This window comes from Zophobas morio, unplaced genomic scaffold, assembly GCF_036711695.1.
Source record: "Zophobas morio isolate AGI-343-1 ecotype UQ-CSIRO unplaced genomic scaffold, CSIRO_AGI_Zmor_V1 ptg000044l, whole genome shotgun sequence".
In the NCBI taxonomy this organism is placed as follows: Eukaryota; Metazoa; Arthropoda; class Insecta; order Coleoptera; family Tenebrionidae; genus Zophobas; species Zophobas morio.
Window position 1 is genome coordinate 1,151,363 of NW_026972149.1, and position 25,752 is coordinate 1,177,114.

Sequence of the window (25,752 nt, forward strand, 5' to 3'; positions counted from 1 at the left end):
TGATAGTGGTACAGAGACACTGAAAGCTGTGTATTGTCCGGTTCCTTACTCAAATGTAAAAAAAAAATCAAAAACTAGCAGGTTCAAAAATGTGCCGCCTTTTGGAAAAATGAGGTAGACTACAGTTGACAATAATGTCCGAAACTCCTATTTGTTCATATTTAAACTTATGAAGCGATTTTTGTGTTTTAATTGTAAAAACTCAATTACTCTGAAATTTAATAATCCTAGGTGTTAGTAGATGTGTACCTACCTTGTACCTTTTTCTAATGGGGTGTATTGTTTCAAAAATAATACTTACAGATATCTGAAATTTAGAAAATCGATAATATAAATATACATACTTCACTATATTTGCGCTGTCGCAATTTTCCATTGGCTAAAAGTGACAAAAATACGTATTTATCCAAATTTAACAGACGAAACTGGACTACCAGATTGTTTTTTTTGAAAAACTGATAATATTGGAGCACCGTTAATGAGTATATATGATTTGAGCGTAACAGGTGTATTTTCACTGTATATATTAATGTCTCGTCGCATCGAGACTGTCTTTCCACTTTTCGTAATCTTTCTAGTCGCCACTTCGTTCCTGGCGACTCAATAAGTCGTCTTTTCTAGGACGCCGTTCTTTCCAAGAAAGGTATTTTGCGACACGATGGCACGGAGACCTTTACATGTCACTCGCAAACGTGCGACAGAGACGCGACTACAACATATTAGTAATTATAATTACAATTAATGAATAAAATTATATGCAAAATGACACGTATATAGTGTCCTTTTTTCAGTTTCGATTCATGGTTTCTGCGCCAAGCTGTACCATCATCGAGTCCGTACGCCCCGTCTGAGCGTATCAGTCAAGATGATTACGTAGCGAAATCGGCACAAAAAATCTGTACGTTACTGCGACACGCTTGTGATTTTTATAAGTAGATAATTGTATATTTATTTTGCTTTTTATAATCTTCCATGTATGTTATACTTATTTCCGCCAAGTCAGAATTTTTTCTCACGGTGGACATTGGGTTTAGACATAAACACGACTTGTTCGAAAGCTTTTTATTAAATTTAACATAAATAAATGACTGTTATTGAAAAAATATGTATAATTTCAATTAATAAAATCGTCTCCTGATAATATAATTAAATAAAGTAATTAATGAAATTAGCTATCTGCCTGATCAGGTATATCGTATAAGTAAGTAGAATATGAGGGCGTCGCGCTGGAACCAGACGTTGAACTATTTACATTCGAACCATCGGATGGCAGTGGTACCGGTAAAGGTCTCGCAGGCTTCCTCGGCCTGTACGTTCCTCTCGTCCCTGTATTTGGCGGTCCTGAAGGTTTTAACCTAGGGCGTCCCGGTCCTCTTCGGATTGCTGGATTCGATGACTGGACACTACCACCGCTGACTCCCAGAGGAACGTTCAAAAAATTATTTGAAATTGGAGAATTTAAACTTGACTGGCTGTTGGGTGAATAATCGTTTTCTGCAATAGATTGGTGCATAATGTAAAAGTACCGAATCAACGCAAAAAAGAATGATATTCAAATTTATACAGTTTCTGTCGATTGAATATTGGTCGGAATGATGAAATGCTTATAATTCACGGAGTAATTATTACTTATAGAATCCGCTTTCTACGCGAATCCTATGTTTTACTCTACACCTACTGAGTACATGATGAAATATCATTTGATATATGTCCGTCCTATCCAAATAGACTTGGCGTTATTTAAAATTAAGAGAAAATCTGTGGTAGGTGTATTTATTTGTCTCTATTATTCATTTTCGACCGGTAGTAATAATTAGGACGAGAATCATTAATGTTGTGATTTATTATTTTAAGACAAAACTTTCCACATACACCTCAATTCTAAACTGATACGTAATTCAACTCGACGAGAACAATATGTTAAAATTCACGTAAAATATACTGACTTAAGTTATGTATATTTGACTTAAGTCTACCTGTACTCTGTGTATTGTTATGAATGAACGAATCAAAGGTGGCTCGAATTTTACGCGCAAAGCGCATATTTAGCTAAGTTTATACAATTTTCTGTTACAAATACTTGTAGTTATTTAAACTGAACCTCCCTCGCCTCTTAACCGCAATAAATACCGCATGCAAAAATAATAATAATAATAATAATAATAATAAAATAAAACCGGTAGAGTAAAATTTTATAATTATTTACGAATCTAGACTTATTTAATTGTGCTTTAGAAACGAGGGAAGTTCCGTCTAAACAGTTTTGGATATTTTTTAAAAATAATCGATTCGTTTAATAAAATTACGTCATAATAATAATAATATATAATCCGAGCCATCATCATAACATTACAAGGAGCGCAACAAATCTTAATAAGTATGTTGTAAATCCCGTCGCATTGATCGCCCGTGATGAATATTCAGTTCAACAGACTTTTATAATTTTCTAGTCCGTGCAGTATAGGAAAGCGTTATCAATTAAGTGAAGCTTTAATCGTTAAACTTTTTGATTTATTTATTCCCAACCGGATATTTTAATTTACATCCAAAACACTAGCTGTAATTTTGAAAATTTTAATTAATGGCTTCGAACATCCTCTCACACAGCGTCCAGGAAAAATACATTTGCCAACATAATTGCAACGTTTACAGTTATCGGACCATTTAATTGACAATTGTGCTAAAAATAAAACCCGATCAAATTCTTTCGAGCCATAAAGTCCACACAGCGATTTATATAATTCAAGAAAAACAACCGTTCTAATCAAGGCGCATTTATAAATGCATCTGGCGGATATCCTCACGGAAACCCTTTGAAAACAAGTCTCGACGTATTCAAGGCATTGAAGATCACGCAGGTACAAAAAATCCCGTTTTATTGCATCGTGTGAACGTAAGACTCCAAGTCGATGTCAATCCCGGCAAAACCGAAAATCAACTTACCGCCGTTGGTGTTCGTGGATGAAACGCTATTACTCGTTCGTCCCAAGCTTGACATCCTTCTAGAGCCACGAGGTCGTCCTCGTCTTGAACCTCCTCGTCCCGGAATCCGCGGCTTTACCGTTGAACCATACACGTTATAAACAGTATATTCTGCGGAGGAATCACATTATCATTATTACATAATATAAAAAAACAAGCAAATTTACTGTTAGTAATTGGAGAATCTTCTTCGCCATAACCACTTTCTGCCATGTCGTCGGTTAGAACGTCAGGCGAATTCACGCTATGGGGACTGCTGGGACCGCTGTCGAAAGTGCTGCTCCAATCTTCGATGTAGGTTTCCTGGCTGTCGGATTTACCCTTCTTCTCGGGGATCGCGGGAATCGTCTATGAAATGTTTTTTTTATCGTAATTAAATTGTGCATCCTGGTCACGGCACCAACAACACGAATGTGTCACCCATCGGTCACACAGACAGAGCATTTTTTCTCAGGCAAAGGTCAAAAATATCAATAGTAGAAACCGACGTGACATTTTTCTCCTTTTACTGATTTGCATAAATACAGACAAATGCATTTCGCGTGGTGACAATATTATAAATGCGTATATGTTAAAGAGTAATTACGGGCAAATTAATACTTGTAGCTATCAATTAGGATCTTTTACTCCTTGTTTAAGCCGGCTGCTTAGACGCAAATTACATATTTATAATTCTCACTAATTCATTTCTAGTACCGCTTGCAATTAAAATAAATATAGGTAGGTATGTCCACCAACAAATACCAAAATTAAATTAACCGTGTATATAATAACTCTCCCTTTACCTTAAATGCCAGCATGTGTTTCCTCTTCTTTTCCGGGTCCTTCTCGTCGTTACTCGTCCTGTTAATATCAGCTCGGAGCTTTTCAGCTGAAACAAAACCTTCACCAAAACAACCCCAAAAAAATGCAAATCACTCACATCTATGAATCAATTCGGCGTCATCCAAGAGTAAAGAAACGACTTCTTTCGGTTTTAGAGTGTCTGGTTTGAAATTGCCTCCACTAATGACTAATTTTTGGATCTAAAGAGGAGAATTTAGAGTCAATGGTGCGACAATAACGCGGAAACTTACTTCGCTTTTCTCTCGAGCCCTTTGTAAGATTCTTTCTTCAATTGATCCCTTACAAATAAGTCTATAGACTGTAACTTGCTTGGTTTGACCGAGCCGATGAGCTCGATCCATCGCTTGCTGATCTACGGTTGGATTCCAATCGCTATCGTAGAAAATTACCTAAAAGGAGTGACCTCCGTAAATCAGACGCTCTTTGTTGCTCGACAAGGATCAGAATTAATTTTTGCGCATTCTGCAGCGATAAAGCTCAATTCGAGACGCTCGAGTTAGCGTCCTTTGACACAAGTCGATGTTTTGTGGCTCACGCTTCAGTTTAGCATAAAGTTATTAAGATTTATTCATCTTGTTTCATAGCCGGCCCCGACGCCACTTTTTTTCGTACAAAATCTTAATAAAAATGGGCTTTAGTGTCGCTTCTGTTCGGCATTTTAATTGAATTTCTCCGTGATGAAAGCTAATGTCTCTCAGTTACACCCCCTAATATAAGGGTGGTCAAAGGGAGACGAGATCATTCAATGATCCTTGATATACTATCCTACACGTGCGAGCGGCAGGAAGTGGCACGGAACTACTCTGTATATCCGGTATATTATGCAAAGAACAATCTCCGTTTTGAAGGAGTGCTTTTCAATACCCTTGTTATACGATATTAGTTGAAGCAGAAGAACTCACACCAATTCACTCCTACTATTGTGCAACATTCGCATTTATCTTGATGCAAAAAGGGTCTCTAAAACTTTAAAATACACCACTCGGTAATTAAAAAAATACTGTTTTTGTTTCGAATTTATAAAATACCTGAATTTTCGAATTATTAAAATTAATTCATTTTAATATTATTACGAAGACGCAATGTCGTGATCTCCAAAATTTACAATATTTTTTTTTATATATACATATGTATATAAATTAAGATATTCCTGCATTTGTGATGTATGAATTCAAGATTTTGTTCAATGAATCTTCTTTGAAATATGCAAAATATCGTCGATGCACTCAGTTTTTTAGAATTACTTATACAGCGTGACTCAAAAAATTAATGAAAGAGTCAATTTATTTTATTGATTTATGAATGCTTTGAAATCCTACAAGCGTCTTAAACTTATGGTAAGCATGGTAAATTTTTAATCAAAATCTACCTGTTTATCCCCTTAAAAAATTGATGACGTCATCTCAAAATTTTACCGACTAAATCCTATCCAAAATGTGCAAAATATGATAAGTCTACCCTTGTGGTTTACCATTGCACTAAAAGTTTTTAAATTTCTTATACAGGGTGACTCATAAAAATTAACGAATGAGTCAATTTTTTTTCAACTACAAAACTCCAAAAATCGTACCAGATATATCGTCGACTTTTTTTGTTAGAAACGATACACAGTAAAAAAAATTGTTGCTAACTTTTATTTTTATTATATCTCAGTCCCAACAAATAAAGTCAAAAATAGCCCTGGTACGATTTCTAAAGTTTTGCAAGCTGAAAACAGTGGTGAAAACCCCGTTCCAAAATTTCCATAAATAACTGAAATATTGATTTTTTAAGATACGTGATGCAAAAATGTCAACAAAATTTTGAAAATATATTGACAACACCATAAGACCCATTTTGACGAGGCGTTTCAACAGCTACGCTGTCATTTTTTCGATTTAAATTGCTGAAAAAAATTCCACAAACTTTTTTAATCCTGTGATTTTATTATTTTTACTTCTCCACTGTAAGCTCTTCCTGTGCCAACCAAAATTTGTCTTATCATCCCCACCACAAATTTCATGGCGTCAACCTAAAATTTTGCCAAGTAAATCCCATTTAAAAGTGCAAAATTATATAGGCTTAATATTCCAGGATTTATTAATCCATCTCTATTGTTAATTTTATGCACATACATTTTTGAAAAAAAACTCTACGACTTCAAAATGTTACTATGTATATTAATAAAAAATTAAAGCTAAAGATTACGTTTTCTATCGTCCATATTTCTTTACAAGAATTTACCACGTTAAACGTGTTTCGAGTTTCTAAGAATAAAAAAAATCATCACAATCGAGATGGGGTGGGTGGGCGGGGTTTATATTTTGCCTTTTATTCTTAATATACATTGTATTCTTTGAACACGATTCTCAAAAACGTGTTTTTAATTTCTTGTAAAGAAATAAGTGTTTTGCAGTTAAACTCTGCCCCTTTGTTTCAGGGCGAATAAAAAAATCATCACAATTGAGATAGGGTGGGTGGGCGGGCTTACATTTTGTCTTTTTTTCTTAATAGGTGTAGACTTCTTTTCACAACGTGGAACTTAAAACATGTTTAAAATGGAAAATTTGTATAAGGAAATATCAGTTTTGTTGAATATACAATATACTGAATACACTGAAATTTTGCGGAGGCTTTGAGGTTATTTCATTTATTCCAAGAACTTGATAAGCTAAGAAAGTATAGTAATCGGGTTCATTGGACGATTTGTTATCATTAGAGTAAGAAAATGTAGGTCTCCCGTTTCCGTCTGTCTGTCTGTCCTCTGTGTCAATTTTTATTAGCCATATCTCCGAAACTACTACTATGTGAGGAATATGTTGTACATGGTAATATGCTAACCAAAAACAGTTACAATAGTTTTTTTAATTTTGTAAAATAAGATACTCCTGCACTTGTGGTATATGAATCCGTGTTGAGTTTTCGCTCCAAACCCTCAGATTTTTGAAAAAAAAAAAATTAACTTTGAAACTGCAAAACCGAATGCTCTGAAATTTTTGCAAATGGTTTAAGGTTATCGTTTTATGGTAAATCGTTAATGAAAATTTATCCGTTTATCCTCTCCCAAAAAAATCAAAATTACATATATGTATTATATCTTCTTAAAGGGTTTCTCATAAAAAATAAAAACGGCAAAATCAAATTTTAGCATTTTTAGCGAAATCTGTCGACCAAGTTTAGAATTGTTTATACTGCGTGTCTCAGACAAATTTGAAATTGTGGGCAAACAAAATAAAAATTCGTAAATTTTCCCCACTACGAAATGTATGACGTCATTGGAAATTTAATTTGTAACAATATTTTTATTTTAACATAAAGGCATTATTGCAAAAAAAAAACAGAATTATTTTTTTTTACTTCCCGAGCGTAAGCAAAGGAAGTATTGTAATCGAGTCCGTCGGCCGACTCTCTACTTTTACGTTTTCTCGATCTTTCATGACCCCTAGAAGACGAAGAAATAGGTCTCCCATTTCCGTCTGTCTGTCCGTCTGTCCGTCCGTCTGTCCGTCTGTCCGTCTGCCGTCCCGGATTCTTATTAGACAGATAATCTCCGAAAGTACTCGACCGATTGTTGTGAAATTTTGTACTTATATTAAGAATATCATGTAGATGGTAAAACGCTAACCAAAATTTGTCTAATCATCCCCACCACTAATGCGATGACGTCACTTCAAAATTGTACATAGTAAATGGGTTTTCAATTGTATAAAATAACATAGTCCTACACATGTAGTTTACAACTCTGAATCGACTTTTCACCCGAAACGTCCAGATTTTTCGAAAAAAAATCAAAATTATAAAACAACATTTTGAAATTTAATTTTTAATCTGCTAACCAGAATGCTTTGAAATGTTGCAGATGTTTTAAGGCTATAAAGAGCATCATAAATCTTTAGTCAAAAAATATTTGCTTATCCCCTCCAAAAACTTGATGACGTCAGCTCAAAAGTTTGTGGAATAAATCATATCTAAAATGTACAAAATATGATGAGCCTGTACTTGTCATTTATCACTCCATTCATATTTTTTGGATTTGCATATACAGGTGACTCAAAAAAATTAATGAATGCGTAAATATATTTTATTGATTTAATCAGGAACTACAAAACCGAATGCTCTGACATCTTGCACATGTTTTAAGGTAATAAAGAGCATAATAAATGTTTAGTCAAAATATATTTGCTTATCCCCTCCAAAAACTTGATGACGTCAGCTCGAAATTTTGCCGAATAAATCATATCTAAAATGTACAAAATATGATCAGTCTGTACTTGTGATCTATCACTCCATTAATATTTTTTGGATTTGCATATACAGGGTGATTCAAGAAAATAAATGAAAGCGTAAATTTATTTTACTGATTTACTCAGGAACTACAAAACCGAATGCTTTGAAATCTTGAAGATATTTTAAATTTATCATAAGCATGGTAAATTTTTGATCAAAACGTGTTTGGTCGTCCCCCCTAAAAAATTTATGACGTCACCACAAAATTTTGCTGAATAAATCCTATCTAAAATGTACAAAATATGGTGAGTCTCTTCTTGTGATTTATCATTCCATTCAAATTTTTTCGATTTGCATATACAGGGTGACTCAAAAAAATTAATGAATGCGTAAATTTATTTTATTGATTTAATCAGGAACTACAAAACCGAATGCTTTGAAATCTTGCAGATGTTTTAAGGTTATAAAGAGCATAATAAATTTTTAGTCAAAATATATTTGGTTATCTTCTACAAAAAACTGATGACGTCAGCTCAAAAGTTTGCCGAATAAATCGTATCTAAAGTGTACAAAATATGATGAATCTGTACTTGTCATTTATCACTCCATTCATATTTTTGGATTTGCATATGCAGGGTGACTCAAAAAAATTAATGAAGGCGTGAATTTATTTTATTTTATCGATTTAATCAGGAATTACAAAACCGAATGCTTTGAAATCTTGGGAATATTTTAAAGTTATTATAAGCATGGTAAACTTTTGTTCAAAATGTATTTGTTCATCCCTCCTAAAAAAATTGATGACGTCACCCTTAAATTTTGCTGAATAAATCCTATCTAAAATGCAAAAAATATGATGAGTTTGTACTTGTGATTTATCATTCCATTCATATTTTTTAGATTTTCTTAGAGAGGTGGTTCAAAAAAATTAATGAAGTCAATTTATTTTATTGATTAAATTAAAGGCAACACTTATTATTAGTATTACACCCCAACCAACCCAATTTGGTAGACACAAAATTTGTTAAAGGAAAAACTCGGTTGAAACATAAGGGTAGCACGCTTATTTACATCGACTTTAACATTACAGACCTGCATTTGTTTTATGCGCTCACTTGGTTCCGCGAATGTGAAATAGACATGTTTATAATCAACCAATTGTGAATTTCACCGTCAAGAATTAAAATAAAACCCAATGTTTTAAATAATAAGCGGAAGTCGAAGCAATAAAACCGATGGTCGTTTTGTTTACAGTTTCTCTGTTTAACTCTCACGTATGCTGTTACGCCTGTCATATTAAATTAAGAATGTTTATACATACACGATTTTCAGTTGCCTCTGATACGTATACGTGAGTAAATTGTTTCGTTATTTTATTGATTATTACAAATCAATATTCAAAACGACCCAATTCATTTTCCCGAAAATTTGAGAATATAATAATTTTATTCTTAGTATTACACTACATCTATCCCAACTGATGTACTTGTCCTTGCAAAAATGTTGATGACGTCATCGCAATTTTTTTTTAAATTCCCACTACAAAAATGTAATGAGAAAAAAAACACAATAGGCATGCAGTCGTCAAGTTTCCGACAGCGAGGGAAGTACTGTCTAAACTCTTTAGACCAATTTTTTTTGTATGTAGGGTCGGATGTGGTGGGGGTCACATAATATATCAATTTACTACGAACATGTACACTGTAAATAAAACAATATGTGTGCAAATTCAATGAATCTTCGATCTCGGTGTTATTAAAATTCAGCCTGCAGTCAATACATATTGCTTTTAGAGGCGTGGTTTCGCCGGCAGGACAATCAACTTTATTTATTTTAATTTTTGCGTGTGAAAGGTATTCGATTAATAGATCAATTACAATCAATCACTTCACCGCACACATATAACACGCACAGTTCCAGTGACGAATTAAAATTCAGTTCTTCTGAGAATCTGATTATAAATCAGTAAGTCAATCGACGCGGCAACAAGACTTGAATAAAACTAATTTTCAATTTATGTGTCAATGTGTTTATTGTTTAATTTTCCATGTGACGTTGCGCCATCACAGTTTAATTTGATTAATATCCTCGTGCGAATTTCCCGCATATCAAAGCGTGAATTATGTTTTCATTGTCGCCGGCTAAAAATCAAATCGAATCGATAAATTAATTTGTTAACACAAAAGAATGATGGAACGTTCCGTAGTCAGAAGTTTTCGCAAAAAGCAACCTCAATAGAGACGCGTTGTTGGAAAATGTATTAAGTGCGATTATTTCGGTATCTTCATTTCCCATTTTCCTGCCTTGCTAGACGGTTTCGCAAAATTCATTGCTGAGTTTGTTCCGGCTTACTGAACCGGAAGAAACAATTCGACTGTGCTAGATAAGTCTGTTAGAGACTTTCTTAGCCAGAAAGTTAAATAAATTCCCTCCACGTTTGTCCATCAACTTCTTCCGACGAATAATTAACGAAATATTCGGCAATAACGCCTTTCTCACGCCTCCAATCGACGCTTTATGGCTTGATAAAAGTCGGTTAAACTGAATGGAATTTGTCGCGTATTTCCTACAACATGAGACAAATAGTAATATTTTATACCAGCGGCGCACCGCCGGACACCCAAACTTCGCCATTTTAACCAACAAAAGACACATTCAACAAAAAACTATCCCACGGAATTCGCACGGAACGCTTCATCGTTGAAAAAAATCGCACAAGATTCTAACAATCCACAACTTACACCATTAACAAAACACCAAGCCGGAAAGGCATAAAAATAAATTTTACGTCACCTAGACGGACATTTAATTTTTTTCTTGTTTATAACCACAACTTCATCGCTGTTTCAAAAAATTGCGTATTTATTCTCAAAATCGTTTTATTTTCTTGGCCGTTTTCGCGCTGGCGCCGCCACTGGGCAACGGATGCGTTGTCCACGTACTCAAACAAACATGCTGGGAGAACTGCGCTGAAAGGTTCTCAGCAAATCCGTAGCATACGTCAGGGCATTCCGCAGTATTCACAGACCACTAACAGGTAGCATACAATGAGCATACTAAATTCGAACAAAAAATACTCAGACGAATTTCTTTTCAGCACGGTATGCAAATAATCGCGACTTTCGGCTTTTTCCACATTGTGCCGCTGAAAAAACGTGCTCGCTTCGGGATTTTTTCGATTCTTAGTTGAGAATGCGGTTCCTTGGAAATCGGTTAGAAGTATCGAACTAAAACAAGTGCGAGGATACAATTTCAGGTCGATCGCTATGCGGAACTGTGATAAAGTGAGATACCGAAAATTATTAGCTTCATTTTTCACTAAACGCAGTGTTCAAACCGCGACTGTATGACGTCATTAATATTTTTTAATGTTGACACAAATCTTCGTCATCATATTTAATAGTTAAAATATCCACAATATTAATAACCACGTTTTGTAGATTTTTCCAGAATATAAATTTTCACGGTAAAAAATAAGGGTGAATTCATAAACCACAAATGCATACTTTGATCTGCCGTTATCTGCATGTTCTTAAAGTGAGATTTATAAACTTGCTGTTGACGTTGAAGTTTTTAGACATGTTTTAAGTTTCTTGTGGTCGAAATAAGACTACACATATTAAGAAAAAAAATATAAAATGTAGCCCCGCCCACCCACCCTATCTCAATTCTGATGATTTTTTTTATTCGTCGTGAGTCAAGAGGGCTGAGCTTAGCTGCAAAATCCGCATTTCTCTACGAGAAATTAAAAACATGCTTTTGACTATCGTGTTGTACAAAGGCTACTGTGTAAATTAAAAAAAAAAATAAAGTCCAAGAATAGGCCCCACCCATACCCGCCCCGATCTAAATAGTAATGAAGTTCTCATTCGTTGGCAGACTTAGGGGCGGAACCTAATTACAAAAATTTACAATTTTAAATGTAAACATTTTGCCTTTTTGTTTTAATATGTGTAGACTTCTTTTCACAATATTTTAAAATTTAAAACATGTTTAAAATGAACATTTGTATAGGGAAATATCGATTTTCTTGCAAAATATACCATTTTAACCATGTTTTAAATTTCTTGTTGTGAAAAGATGGTTATGTATATTAAGGACAAAAAAAAGGCAAAATATTAGCCCCGCCCACCTGCCCTATCTCAATTCTGATGACTTAATTGTAAAATTCTTATTTTCCTACGAGAAATACCATGTGAAATGTGTCCTTAAGTAATCGTATTGCACAAAGAAAACTAAATGTATTAATTAAAAAAGAAAACCAAAAAGAAAAGCCCCACCCATTCGTCTTGATCTCAATCGTGATGAACTTTTCATTCGTTGTCAGACCGAGGGGCGGAGCGTATAAACATCTTTTCACAACAAGTAACATAAAACATGGTAAAAATGCTACATTTTTGCAAGGAAATCTGAATGTTGCATTCATGGAGCAAAATCGATATTTCTTTATACAAATTTTCCATTTTAAACATGTTTTAAGATTCATGTTGTGAAAATAAGTCTACACATATTAAAATAAAAACGGAAAATGATAGAACGCCCACCCGCCCTATCTCAATTGTGATGATTTTTTTATTCGTCGTGAGCCAAGAGGGCTGAGCTTAACTACAAAATCCGCATTTCTCTACGAGAAATTAAAAACATGCTTTTGACTATCGCGTTGTACAAAGACTACTGTGTAAATTAAGAAAAGAATAAAATCAAAGAATAGGCCCCACCCATACCCGCCCTGATTTAAAAAGTAATGAAGTTTTCATTCGTTGGCAGACTTAGGGGCGAACCTAATCACAAAAATTTACAATTTTAAATGTGTATCAAGTTTCTAAGAATAAAAACAATCGCCACAATCGAGATGGGGTGGGTGGGCGGGGTTTATATTTTCCCTATTTTTCTTAATATACATAGTATTCTTTGAACAACACGATACACAAACATATGTTTTTAATTTTTTGTAAAGAAATACGTATTGTGCAGTTAAGCTCCGCCTCTTTGGTTAACGGCGAATAAAAAAAATCATCACACTTGAGTTAGGGCGGGCGGGCGGGCTAACATTTTGCCTTTTTGTTTTAATATGTGTAGACTTCTTTTCATAATATAAAACTTAAAACATGTTTAAAATGAATATTTGTATAGGGGAATATTGATTTTCTTGCAAAATGTACCATTTTAACCATGTTTTAAATTTCTTGTTGTGCAAATACGGTTATGTATATTAAGAAAAAGAAAAAGAAAAAAAAAAGAAAAGAAAAAGCCAAAATATAAGCCCCGCCCACCCGCCCTATCTCAATTCTGATTTTTTTTATTCGTCGTAACCCGAGGGGCGAAGCTTAATTGTAAAATCCTTATTTTTGTACGAGAAATTACCATGTGAAATATGTTCTTAAGTAATTGTGTTGCACAAAGAAAACTAAATGTATTAAATAAAAGTGAAGCCCCACCCATCCGTCTCGATGTCAATCGTGATGAATTTTTCATTCGTTGTCATACCGAGGGGCGGAGTGTATAAACATAGCCATCTTTTCACAACAAGTAACATAAAATATGGTTAAAATGCTACATTTTTGCAAGGAAATCTGAATGTTGCATTCATGGGGCAAAATCGATATTTCTTTAAACAAATTTTCCATTTTAAACATGTTTTAAGATTCATGTTGTGAAAAGAAGTCTACACATATTAAAATAAAAACGGAAAATGAAAGCCCGCCCACCCGCCCTATCTCAATTGTGATGATTTTTTTATTCGTCGTGAGCCAAGAGGGCTGAGCTTAGCTGCAAAATCCGCATTTCTCTACGAGAAATTAAAAACATGCTTTTGACTATCGGGTTGTACAAAGACTATTGTGTAAATTAAGAAAAGAATAAAGTCAAAGAATAGGTCCCACCCATACCCGCCCTGATCCAAATAGTAATGAATTTCTCATTCGTTTCCAGACTTAGGGGCGGAACCTAATCACGAAAATTTGCAATTTTAAATGTGTTTCAAGTTTCTAAGAATAAAAACAATCGCCACAATCGAGATGGGGTGGGTGGGTGGGGTTTAAAATTTCTTGTAGAGAAATAAGTATTTTCAAATTAAATTATGCCCCTTGGTTCACGGTGAATAAAAAAAATCATCACACTCGAGTTGGGGCGGGTGGGGGGCTAACATTTTGCCTTTCTGTTTTAATATGTGTAGACTTCTTTTCACAATATAAAACTTAAAACATGTTTAAAATGAAAATTTGTATACGGAAATATCGATTTTCTTGCAAAATGTACCAATTTAACCATGTTTTAAATTTCTTGTTGTGAAAAGACGGTTATGTATATTACGAAAAAAAAAGGCAAAATATAATCCCCGCCCACCCGCCCTATCTCAATTCTGATGATTTTTTTTATTCGTCGTAACCCGAGGGGCGGAACTTAATAGTAAAATCCATATTTTTGTACGAGAAATTACCATGTGAGATATGTTCTTAAGTAATCGTGTTGCACAAAGAAAACTAAATGTATTAATTAAAAGAGAAGCCCCACCCGAAGGGCGGAGCATATAAATATGGCCATCTTTTCACAACAAGTAACATAAAACATGGTTAAAATGGTACATTTTTGCAAGTAAATATGAATGTTGCATTTATTGGGTTGGAGCCTAATTGAAAAATCAACATTTCTTTATACAAATTTTCCATTTTAAACATTTTAAGATTCATTTTGTGAAAAGAAAGCCCGCCCACCCACCCTATCTCAATTGTGATGATTTTTTTTATTCGTAGGATTATTCAAAGAATACTATCTATATTAAGAGAAGAAACCAATTGAAATAGCATTTATCTCGTAAAATTTTCAAATTTTTGACAGAGTTGATCAGATAAATTTTGGTTAAATTTTACGACAATCGTACTTTTGGGGATTATATAATGCCTAATAAAATTAAAAACAGACGACAGACAAACGCAAAACGGAAAGACCCACTTTTTCATGTTGTACACTCATTACGGAAAAATTTATCGCTGGATCTAAATTTGCCACTTTCTTATATCCGATATTAATTAATATCCCGTACAAAATGATTCGTGTTCATATTACAAATTTTGTATGCACGGAAACCGCAAAGCATTGGTAAATTTACATTTCACTGTGCTGTGAACAAAAATTCATCACTTATCAGTATCACACACAAACCGATAAAAAACGTGATTGTTGTGAACAAAACGCCGTTAAAAAAGGAATTATAATTGCTTCGTGTGAGAAGAAAAATATAGATATTTCCAATTTCTCAGTACATGTTTAACTTCGACTGTTTAGTAGCACGTTCAGATTACAAGCATCAGCGGTTAAAAGAAAATGAAATTTGTTTGATTTTGTTTTCTCAACGCAGAAGAGAGGACTGAGTAATTAATCAACCACACTCAGTTACCCCCCCCCCCCCCCCCCCATTGATGTTGAAATATTTAATTCGTCTCGAAATCACGACAGCGCAACACTTGGGTTCAAAAACTTCGAAATGGCGAGAACGGAAGTAGAGGTAATAACAAAAAATTGTGGTTGTGGATGTTAAGTTTAACACTTAAGTAATATTGATAAATCGGAAGCTGGCGAATACAAAAAGTGAATGATTGATTTTGGCGTCTTTTTGGTCGTTTTAGTTTTAGAACTAGAACAGAAGCACCGTTTTGTTTAGTTAGAAGAACATAAAACATCTGTTTGTTCTTTTCTCACAATTGTTAAAAAATAGCGAAATCAAAAGAAAAATTGTTTTTGTGTGTTTTTGACATAACATCAGATATTACATAAAAAGTACACACATTATTGTGCAAATAAGTGTGGTTCTTCTTCAAATAATTTTCACCTCGTAAATTTCAAACATTTTTGTTTTAGCAGCCATTGATATATATAACCGTCGAGTCCTTGATATTTTTTCGTTATTTTTAATTTTGCTTTCTCTATAAATCAGGTTTAAACACAAATTAAATTTATTGCTTTACCGGGTGTTTTTTTACATATTTTAATTTATGTTAATAGCAGCGTAAGACAATTGCCGTTTATAAAAAATACTACACATATGTATACACTCCCGTGGTGATATATACAATCCAGATCTTTAAATCGACTGACGCAAAGGTGCACCAATAAATTATGTATTTCGAAACTGTTTATCCAAGATTATTGTTTTTTTCTCCAAATCCGAGATCGCCGTAAACCTTCTTAACGGTTTTTTAATTTAACTATTTCTGTATCTATAATGATTTTTAAGATCGCACCTGCGCGCCCAACTTTTATAATCAAAGCGTTTTAAACTGCGATAAACAAACAGGTTCAATGATTTTCTCCACTCTTGCGACACGTCCACGAAATACAAATTCATAATTTGAGCATGTTGTCAATTCTGAAATCATCGAAAACACGTTTTTACAAAAACAGGTCGAGATATCATCATAACTTGCCAATATGATGCGATGAGAAAAATATGTCGGCGCAATATTGTCGAAAAGTCAGGATGAATAACATGAAAAATTAAAATTAATGACAATAGAAAAAATCGAGCGCCTTGGGCAAGGCCGCACATGGTGTGCGTACAATTTGCTAAAAATGTACAACGCCGCACGCTGATCGGGACGCCATCTTGCGGCCATTACGCAAATTAACGAAAAAAAAAAAGGATCGGGTAATCAATGAAACTACTAAGCTAATAGATTTTTTACTTACAGTGTCGGCAGCCGTCAAGTTTATCCCCAACCCACCAGCTCGAGTAGATAGAAGAAAAACAAATATGTCTGTTCTGGCTTGAAAGTCTGCAACCATATCTCGTCTCTCGGATATCTTGGATGAACCGTCAAGACGCATATATTTATGATGTCGGTGCCACATATATTCCTACAATGATAACAATAAGTACAATAAGTAACTCGCACATTTATCACAGAATGAACTCACTTCTAATAAATCTATCATTTTTGTCATTTGTGAATAAATAAGGACTCTGTGACCCTCCTCTTTCAGTTTTTTCAGAAGTCCGTCGAGTACAGAGAGCTTGCCAGAGTCTGTTACCAGTGTTTCTTTATCTAGATGAATTTAATTGTGTTTAAAATTGATATTAAAGTGAAAACAAAATATAATTGTACCTGGAATGGCAATGCAAGACCAACCCTTTAAAGGTCTTAGAATATCAATAGCGTTTGTTGGTTGTGGGTACAAAGTCTCTGCAGATTTACAATTGAACTTGTTTCCTGTTGCTTGAGACCAATAATAATTCAAAGAGTTGTAACTAAAGTCGTTACTGTGACGTTGATTGAGCCATGCTACTCTTCTAGAATAACAATATAAAGTTGGGAAAGTAGTTGTAACCTAAAATGAATCGTGATACTTGTTTTTCTCTCTAGAATAACATAAAAGATAAATTATTACCTTAGGCATGGTACAGAATAAAAATGGCGGCAGGACTGTCAACGCACACTTCTGTATCTGAGGTGTTTCTCTGTAGTTTATAGTTTCACCAACTTCTGACTTCTTAAAATAAAATAACGTCCAAATATGTACATACTAACACTATATTTCGTTTTTTTTTTTTAACTAAACAAGAAAACTACTTACAACTTCTTCAATCAGAGGAGATTCATCTGTCACTACATCAATAATAGTATCTTCTTCATTATTGAGTGCGTTCTTACACCTAATATTTCTATGTTCCACTGTTTCTGGCATAGGGTAATAATACTGATCCGTATGTGTATAGAAAACGCGACTTCCAAAATTCTTTCTCGTAAATATCAACTCAGGCAAAACACTACTGCTTCTAATACTAGAATCATTTAAATTAAATTCGTAACTAAGACGCATCGACGGGGCACGAAGATCATCGTTCCAAAATTTTCTATGAAATAAAATTTCGTCTTCATTTTCCGTACGAAAATAGTGTGTCCATCTGAAATTTGACCCCATATTAACAATTGACAACTAGTAAAAAACCATTACCTTGTTTTAATATCGCCCTGTAAAATCATATAAAACTCATAAAAAGATAAATTTAAAGCTTTGTAAATACTAAAAATCGTTTCGTTAAAATTCGTCCTAACGGCCTCTGCTATATACTCCGCAGTGAATAAAAAGTACTTTTGGAGCTTTAACGTCAACTCCGCTCTAACATTAAAATCAAAGATAAGATACGGTATACGGAACACACATGGTGCAAGGTGAATTGGTGACTTTGCATCTCTTCGTTCAAACAGTTCTGGATGATTACAGACCTGCAACACTTTCACTATAATCGCAATTATTAATTCGTAAAGAAGTACCTTTCTAAATTGCATAACTAAATTCATCAAGTTTGAAGTAAAGTTTTTGTCTACAGTGTGGGAATCACCACCGCCGACACTATAGTGCAACAAATCCTCGATTTTTATTTTCTGCTTGAGAGCCATATACAAGAGCTGTTGTCGTGTGGTTAGAGGACAGTAAACCATTACTTCGATTTTGTCCGAAAGTTCGTTTTCTACATCCTTCTTTATTCTTCGTAACATGAACGGTTTGAGGATCATGTGCAAGCGAGAAAGATGCTCTAAAAAATCAAGCATTTAATTAAATGATATATAACAAGTAGTTAAATTTCGTTTAGAGACGCCAGACGCCATATTAATGGCAGCTCATAAAGCTCTGGCTGAACGCCATGATAATGAACTTAGGACGAATTTAGAACTTTCATTTTTTGGTGTATTGTGACATATAATTTAAGTTTAATCCGTTACGCAATAATGCTTAAAATTTTAAAATTCTAACCTTAATTAATTGACAGCTGTCAATTCAATAAAAATAATGAATGTCATTTTCAACCTCACTTTTTTGTCGTAACTTACTCGACTACTTTTTTACTTACTTTCATCAATTCCAGTTTTGTTTTCAGCGTGACTTTCAATATCTTTTGAAAACCACTCGTTGAACTCTTCATGAGAGTCAAAAAGTGTCGGCATGATAAAATGTAACAATGCCCAGAGTTCCGCCATACTATTTTGTATAGGAGTACCACTTAAAAGCAGTCTATTTCTACAACTAAAACCTAAAAGTGTTTTCCACCTCATACTACTTGTACTTTTAATTGCTTGAGCTTCATCCAAAATCATATATTGCCACTTAATCCTATTAAAATATTTTATATCCGTTATAACGATTTGATAACTCGTTATGACTATATGAAAACTGGCATCCTTGGTATATATGTCTTTTTGATCCCAAAACTGGCGCAAAATTTTCCTTTCCTGGAACAAACCTGTAGAAAGAAATATTTCAACTAAGGTTACAATTACATTTGGATTTCCCCAATAGGGAACTACTTTAAAATTAGGCACAAATTTCGCTATTTCCTGCTGCCAGTTGTGTAAAGTAGATGCCGGTGATATTATCAGAAATGGTCCCCAAACAGCTAAAACATTTGATTACCGCTTAGTACGCTTTACACGTTTTCCAGTCTAAAATAGTACTTGATTGGTCAATTCAAATTCCCCACTACTACTAAACTCCACCCTTGCTCCAATCGCCGTTCATCTATTGGTTATTTAACAAGAGCGCGACCAATCACAGTACTCATTATCTTCCTAACAACTTACAATATCTTTCAGCTATATGACAAAGAAACGCTATACTTTGTACAGTTTTCCCCAATCCCATTTCGTCGGCTAATATTCCACTGATTCCCTGAGCATACAAATTAGCCAACCAATTCATCCCCCTGAGCTGATACCCCTTGAGCTTCCCTTGAAAAATGCTCGGTTGTGGTTGTTCTCCGTCGATTGAATTAACATCCACTGAACTCTTCGCCTCTAAATCAAAATGCTTCGTCCTCGCTTTCTCATTCTGAAACGCTTCTTGTGCGTTTCGTTTCGCTTTCTCTTTCATCAATTCGCTATCATAGTCGTCGATATTCAATAATCGAGGATTTCTCTCCTCGTCTAATTGACTTAAAATTCGCAGCTGTTCCTCAGGAGACGCTTTGCCTAATTTACGCGACATAAAGTGGGCATAGAGCTCAGTTTGAGTTATCAAGAAGTTGAGTTTTCTCTGTTGACGTTTAGCTTCTACTAATTCGTGATCTATCTTTCTTTGTTCCTCAGCTTCTTTCTCTAGACGTTTCTTCACTTCTCGGTCAAATCGCCGCGATCGCTTCCAGTAGGCTATGTTTTCACGGGATAAGCGCTTCATGCGCCATTGTTGTTCTTTGACAGTCCGCGCAGATTGCAACTGTCAAGAGAAAATTGTATTACTGATTAAAATACAAAATACTTAATCTTAAACTGTGTTTATTTTAAGCACGTAGTAAAGCTTTATGAACCCAATTTCTTTAAGTATACTTACCGCCTTCTGTCTGCCATATTTAAGACACTGTTGAGCAACTCTTCTGCACTGTATTAGCATTTCTTTGTGTTTATTTATTTTAGAACGATGTTGTTTCCCTATCTCTTTCTTCGCCATATTTGTGAAGATCTTTTTTCGTTTTATTTTCATCATATCCTCCCACTTTTTCCTAGACTCTTCGTCCTTAAACTTCTTCATTCTCTTTTTGCTGGAACTATGTGATGTATTTACTTGTTGTGAAGTCTGACTAAGAGGTTGACTAAAATCTGAATTAACGTTAGAATCTTCATCTAAATTCTGAAAATCCATAACGTTATCAAGTGAAAGGCCCATTGGTTCGTCCTAAAATAAAAAACGATCTAGCGACCGGTTTCGTCAATTATATATATCGCTTACTGAAATATCTTCAAGGATTTCAGGAGGATAAAGGGGAGATTTTGACGTTTCTTCTTTCATGTGGCGTTTTTTCATCAATTTGACAGGTAGGGATTTTTCAATGTCAGGGTATCTATCGATTTCACTTAATAAACCAGAACCATAGTAAATATAACGTTTAAAGTCGACCTACAAAAACAGCGTTATTTTTAAGTTAATATGTACTTCTAACTCTGGATCATCAGATTCGTTGCTCAGCAACCTACTTTACTGATCAAAAACTTTTGACTAGAAAAGTAACTACTACAATCTAGCTTAGTACTTTAAAATATGTTTTTACAAGAAATACTACTTAAATAACCCACATACATCTTTATGGTTCCGTATTTGCTTCTGGAAAGCGTGTAGTTTGGTTATGTGTTTATATTGTGCATCTTCACGGGTACTGTCAGGATTTTCTTGTAAAACTTCAGCCAGCCAAGCCCTCCTTTGCGATATATTCTTTAAATTATAGTAGTCTTTGGTTGAATGAGACTCGGAGTCTAAAAGTGGTCCATTACTTTCCTAAAATTGCAAACTTTGCGGTTACCTTTCAATAAACTATCTATATTGTTGGAAATGTCGATAGAGTCATCACTGTTGCTGTTCTCGTCCAACTGGTTATTAACTTCTCTGAGGAAATTCTCCAGTTGGACAGCTCGTTCAACCCTCTGCACATGGATGGGTTTGGAAGTACTCCCATTCATATCATGATGAATTTTTGCTTCGTTGTTATCTACAATTGTTAAGTAACACGGTTTAAAGTAACTGGATCTTGTAACTGAGTAAATATAACCTACCGTTTATGACTTTGTACGTCTTTTCAAAACAATTCCGGAAATTGTGTGCCATGATGATAAATAAATAGATTTAAATAATTACGTTGTTTACTCGTCAATAATCATTTTCGCTTCGATATTGTATCATATTAAGTATTTATTTTTATCACATAACCTCACATTTTGCTGGCTGCTTTCAAAACAAATGTTTGACTTATGACGCAGGATGTCCGCAAGTTGACAGCGCGCTAAATTTAACTTGAAAACGCTGAATCGAATTGTTGCTTTAAACTACGTTGCAAACAAGTTTAAAAGGAAATCAGTCCTTATTTTCATGTTTGATCATGTTTTAATGAAAGAGGATCGATATAACAATGTAAGCAACTTTAAAATACACCAACCATGGATCTAAATAGAGATGGATGGCAAGTGTAGCAGGATCATGGAGCTAAATGGAATAATGACATACCTCCGTGAACAGAATAATAAAATATAGCAATAATAGTTACATTAATGAATGATGATGGATTGATGTATAATTATTTTATACAATGTTTAGGAGTTTTCAGTTTCATATATTTAATTTATGTTGATATTTTGAGCATAGATATTTTACTAAAATAAGCCATTCTAATTTTGTACTAGCGAATTAATTTAGAATGTTATCATATTATGTAACTGTAATAATATTACTTCATAATACCTTACACTTTTTGCTTTTACGTATTTTCTTGAATTTTCTGATTATAGACCGCCTCAACACTGTCTTCATGGTACCTGAGTGTTCGAGTAGCATGACTATCCATTTTTCGTGTATTTGTATGATTTCTACTGATATGAGCTATAATTTTACTATTATGTCCAGTTTGTCTGTTCTTTTATTTTGACCCTCTGCTTTATAGTAGAACTAATTCTACAAGTTTTAGAAAAAAAAAAAAAAACAGATATATCACCAAAGTATATTTGTACTATGTTCTATATGTTGTAAACAGCCTGAGTGCTTGGTACTTTTGTTGTACTATTTTTTTTACTGCGCTGTTGTTATCTACAGTTTCCCTAGACGACGAATAGACCTTGTAGGTATTTCTTTTTAGTTCTCTTAACATTATCCGCAAATATTTGAATCGACTGACTTCCTCGATTTCATGTTCATTAATTCTTATTTTTGTATTTCTATTTATACGTTTTTCTTCTTCCATGTGTTTCATTTTATTGTCTATCCAGTCTCTTTTGGTTTGTTTTATTATTTTATTACCATCTTTTCTTATACATATTTTCATATTTCTTGTTTTTAACCACTTCCGTCTACTCCTGACTATTTTAAAATATATTTCATGATATTTGTCATCATACCATTTCTTTTTGGGTTTGTTTCCATGTTTACCTCTGTCCATGCTAGGTTTGATTTTATTCCATCTCACATTAATGTTCTGGTCAGTGGCTTTTTATTATTCTAGTTTTTTTTTCGACTTCTATTATATCCCTAGTTATATACACTATAATAATATATAATCATCTTAATTAGGGAAGTTGCAGTTTCTATTTTATTATTATTAAAAAAAAAACATACTGTAGACAAAAAATAAATCTTAAACTACCTCCACAATAGGTTCGGCCTCACCTTAGTCGTTTTCTCTCATGTTCCATGTTGACTAGTCTAGGCTTGTTTTATAACCCCTATAAGTTAAAATAAATTGCTTCACTAATTAACTTCTTCAGTCTGGACGTCTCTAAGTTTTAGGGGGAATTTTATTGACGATTTTCCATTCTTAGGATAACTGTAAAATGTATAAAAGATTTTGATTTTTTTTCCCAAAAATCTGGATGTCTAGGGTGAAAAAATCAAGACGGATTCATAAACCACAACAATAGATGTCATTTTTAAATTTTAAACTGTATTTACTAAGTGGGAATGATAAAAGAAATTTTGGTTAGCGTTTTACCACCTACACGAAATTCCTGAAATAGATATAAAATTTAACGATCAGTAGTTTTGAAGAAAACATGAAATTAGCCATTCGCCAGATGGACCCTGTGACAATACTTCCTCAGCTTAGGCTCGAAAAATAAAAAATTGGTCTAAGGTTTTTTAGATAGTACTTCCCTCGCTCTTGAGGTGCAACAAACAAATCCAGTTTTTAAATAAATTGTACAATGATTTTGAGAATTTTATTTACAAGTAAAAAAGCATGCTAGGCCTGTACTTTAAGTGAGCTTTTTAAAACAAAATGTGATGTCGTTGCCAACTTTTCGACTAAAAGACTACAGTACTGTTCTATTTAAATTAATACAGTTATGTAGCCTTATTAAAATGTTAATGACGTGATCAAATAATTTTTCTCATTTGAAATGCACGCATAACATGCTTTCATATCTGTAGTTTAACAACTCACATTTAAAATTATTACAACAGTTCTTTCAAATGTTGCAACATTGAACAATGCAGTTATAAAATTAAAATATAATTGCTTAAAACAAATGAGTTACTTAGTTGCCATTTAATTCTTTATGTTAAGACATATATGACTTTTTATAAAAAATTAAACTTAATATAGGCAACAATATGTTACATGATTTTCAAAATACTCTGGAGCATTTCTTGATCATGTTAATGCAGTAGTTTGTAATTTCTTCCTTTAGTTCATCCAAATTATAGAGAAATCGAGAGGAGCAAAATCTGGTGAACCAGGTGTTTATTTTCAATTTCTTAGTAGATAAGTTTCACCATTTCACCTAAATTTTACGAAACATGAAGTAATAGTAAAATTTTTATAAGCAGATTCAATTACCTGATGCTAATTTTGGAACTGAAACCCTCAATGCTGGTGTTTTCTGTTTTCTTCCTTCAGGTGGTGAGAAAAAAAGTATCAATTGTTGTCTTCTGTTACATTTCGTCTGGAAAATGGATCTATAAAACTTCTATTAATACTGTTAAAAAATTATGAACTGATACAAGAGCAGTTCTAAGTAGAAATAATATATTTTCACATTTATTACCTCAGATAAAGATGTATTCTCATTTGTGTTCACTTGGCCCTCTTCTTTATAATTTCCCATTCTTCTCCTTGTCTTTAAAACAATTGTTATTGTTTTTTTTACACTTGAAGATAACATTATTGTAATATTTATTTCACTTTTAAGAATTATATTTCATTTATAAACGGCAGCTTATGAAAATATATGATTTGAAGACGAGAAAATGTACACTGCGTTACTGGCTCTTTTTTAGTCTTGTGTAAGTTCATAAAATTCTGTTGTGTTTACTGAAAAACGATCTTGCTTGTTGTAAATTCCCCTTTTAAGTTTTTTCGCATATTTTGAAAGAAAATTCAAGAGCTACCTTTGACACATTTTTTTTTCAGTAAATATTTTAGAATAGAAAAAAGTGTACATGATTCATATGTAAATTAAGTTTTTGAATGGTGAAACCAATTTAAAAAAAAACAATACACCATTTTGAAAGCCATTTTTTAAATTATAATGTCAACAATATTTTAACACTAACAAGAACATAGTATACAGTGTAACTATATAGTACTCCAGTCAACTGTTCACAGTGCTAAATTAGCCCATTTCTTCCTTCTGTCTCAAAATCATATCTTTGTTGGTATTTCAAAGTTAATCATGAAGGTATAAATCATAATTTCATGCAACCCTCGATGTTTCTAGCCCACTATACACTAGCTGCAGGCTCCTTTTACTGGCGTCATCCCCCTGTATTGTCCGACAATCCCTCAAAGTAGCAATTGTAAAATTTTACTAATGTAGTGTAGGAACTGTAGTCTTAAAACCTATTAAAGCAGGTACCAGAAAAACACTAGCTACGACAAAAATAATAAATAAATGTGACTTAAAAAACAAAGAAATACCTTTCATCTTGAATTCTGACAAATCTCGCGGTTTCGTTTAGGCTGTTTATAACCTAACACATATAAACAAACAGTGCAATAATTAAGTCTTGGGCTACGTATCAAACTAACCTAACATTTTCAACGACGTGTACTTGAAATTCCAGCCTACGATTCGTAACTCCAAATTTCATATTTTAATAAATGCGCGCGCATTCTTATAATCTCGGACCCGCGTCGCTGTTCAAAATGAATTATCAAATAAATATAGTTTTTCAACATGAAATGGGACAATATTAACACAAACGAATGTAAAAATTATTTCTAATCAGAACGTCTAGCCAAAATTATTAACT

The 25,752-nt window shown here is 33.6% G+C and overlaps 1 protein-coding gene and 1 long non-coding RNA gene across 4 annotated transcripts; both read right to left on the minus strand.

Annotated features, from left to right (window-relative positions):
* Window positions 1-1,047: 1,047 nt before the first annotated feature.
* Window positions 1,048-21,819, minus strand: Ino80 (INO80 complex subunit). Of its 2 annotated transcripts, none has more exons than XM_064072347.1 (21): window positions 21,570-21,819; window positions 21,320-21,505; window positions 21,100-21,272; window positions 20,752-20,919; window positions 20,356-20,697; window positions 19,611-20,241; window positions 19,311-19,426; window positions 18,884-19,262; window positions 18,306-18,568; window positions 17,986-18,257; window positions 17,605-17,935; window positions 17,419-17,517; window positions 17,136-17,358; window positions 16,948-17,075; window positions 16,720-16,887; window positions 4,059-4,217; window positions 3,905-4,007; window positions 3,768-3,853; window positions 3,150-3,330; window positions 2,944-3,093; window positions 1,048-1,494 (listed from the first exon to the last, which is right to left on the minus strand). In XM_064072347.1, exons 1-21 carry the CDS (start codon window positions 21,619-21,621, stop codon window positions 1,169-1,171), a joined length of 4,536 nt encoding a protein of 1,511 aa, XP_063928417.1. In that variant the 5' UTR covers window positions 21,622-21,819; the 3' UTR covers window positions 1,048-1,168. The 2 variants fall into 2 exon arrangements, with proteins under 2 accessions (XP_063928417.1, XP_063928416.1); XM_064072346.1 differs by having other exon boundaries at window positions 17,419-17,520; window positions 21,570-21,818.
* A 1,938-nt stretch (window positions 21,820-23,757) lies between these two features.
* LOC135141765 (uncharacterized) lies at window positions 23,758-25,726 on the minus strand. 2 transcript variants are annotated; one of them, XR_010282419.1, is made up of 4 exons: window positions 25,418-25,726; window positions 24,546-25,369; window positions 24,338-24,443; window positions 23,758-24,281 (listed from the first exon to the last, which is right to left on the minus strand). It is a non-coding gene; the product is annotated as an uncharacterized LOC135141765 (long non-coding RNA). The 2 variants fall into 2 exon arrangements; XR_010282418.1 differs by having other exon boundaries at window positions 24,338-24,456.
* Between the last annotated feature and the right edge of the window lie 26 nt (window positions 25,727-25,752).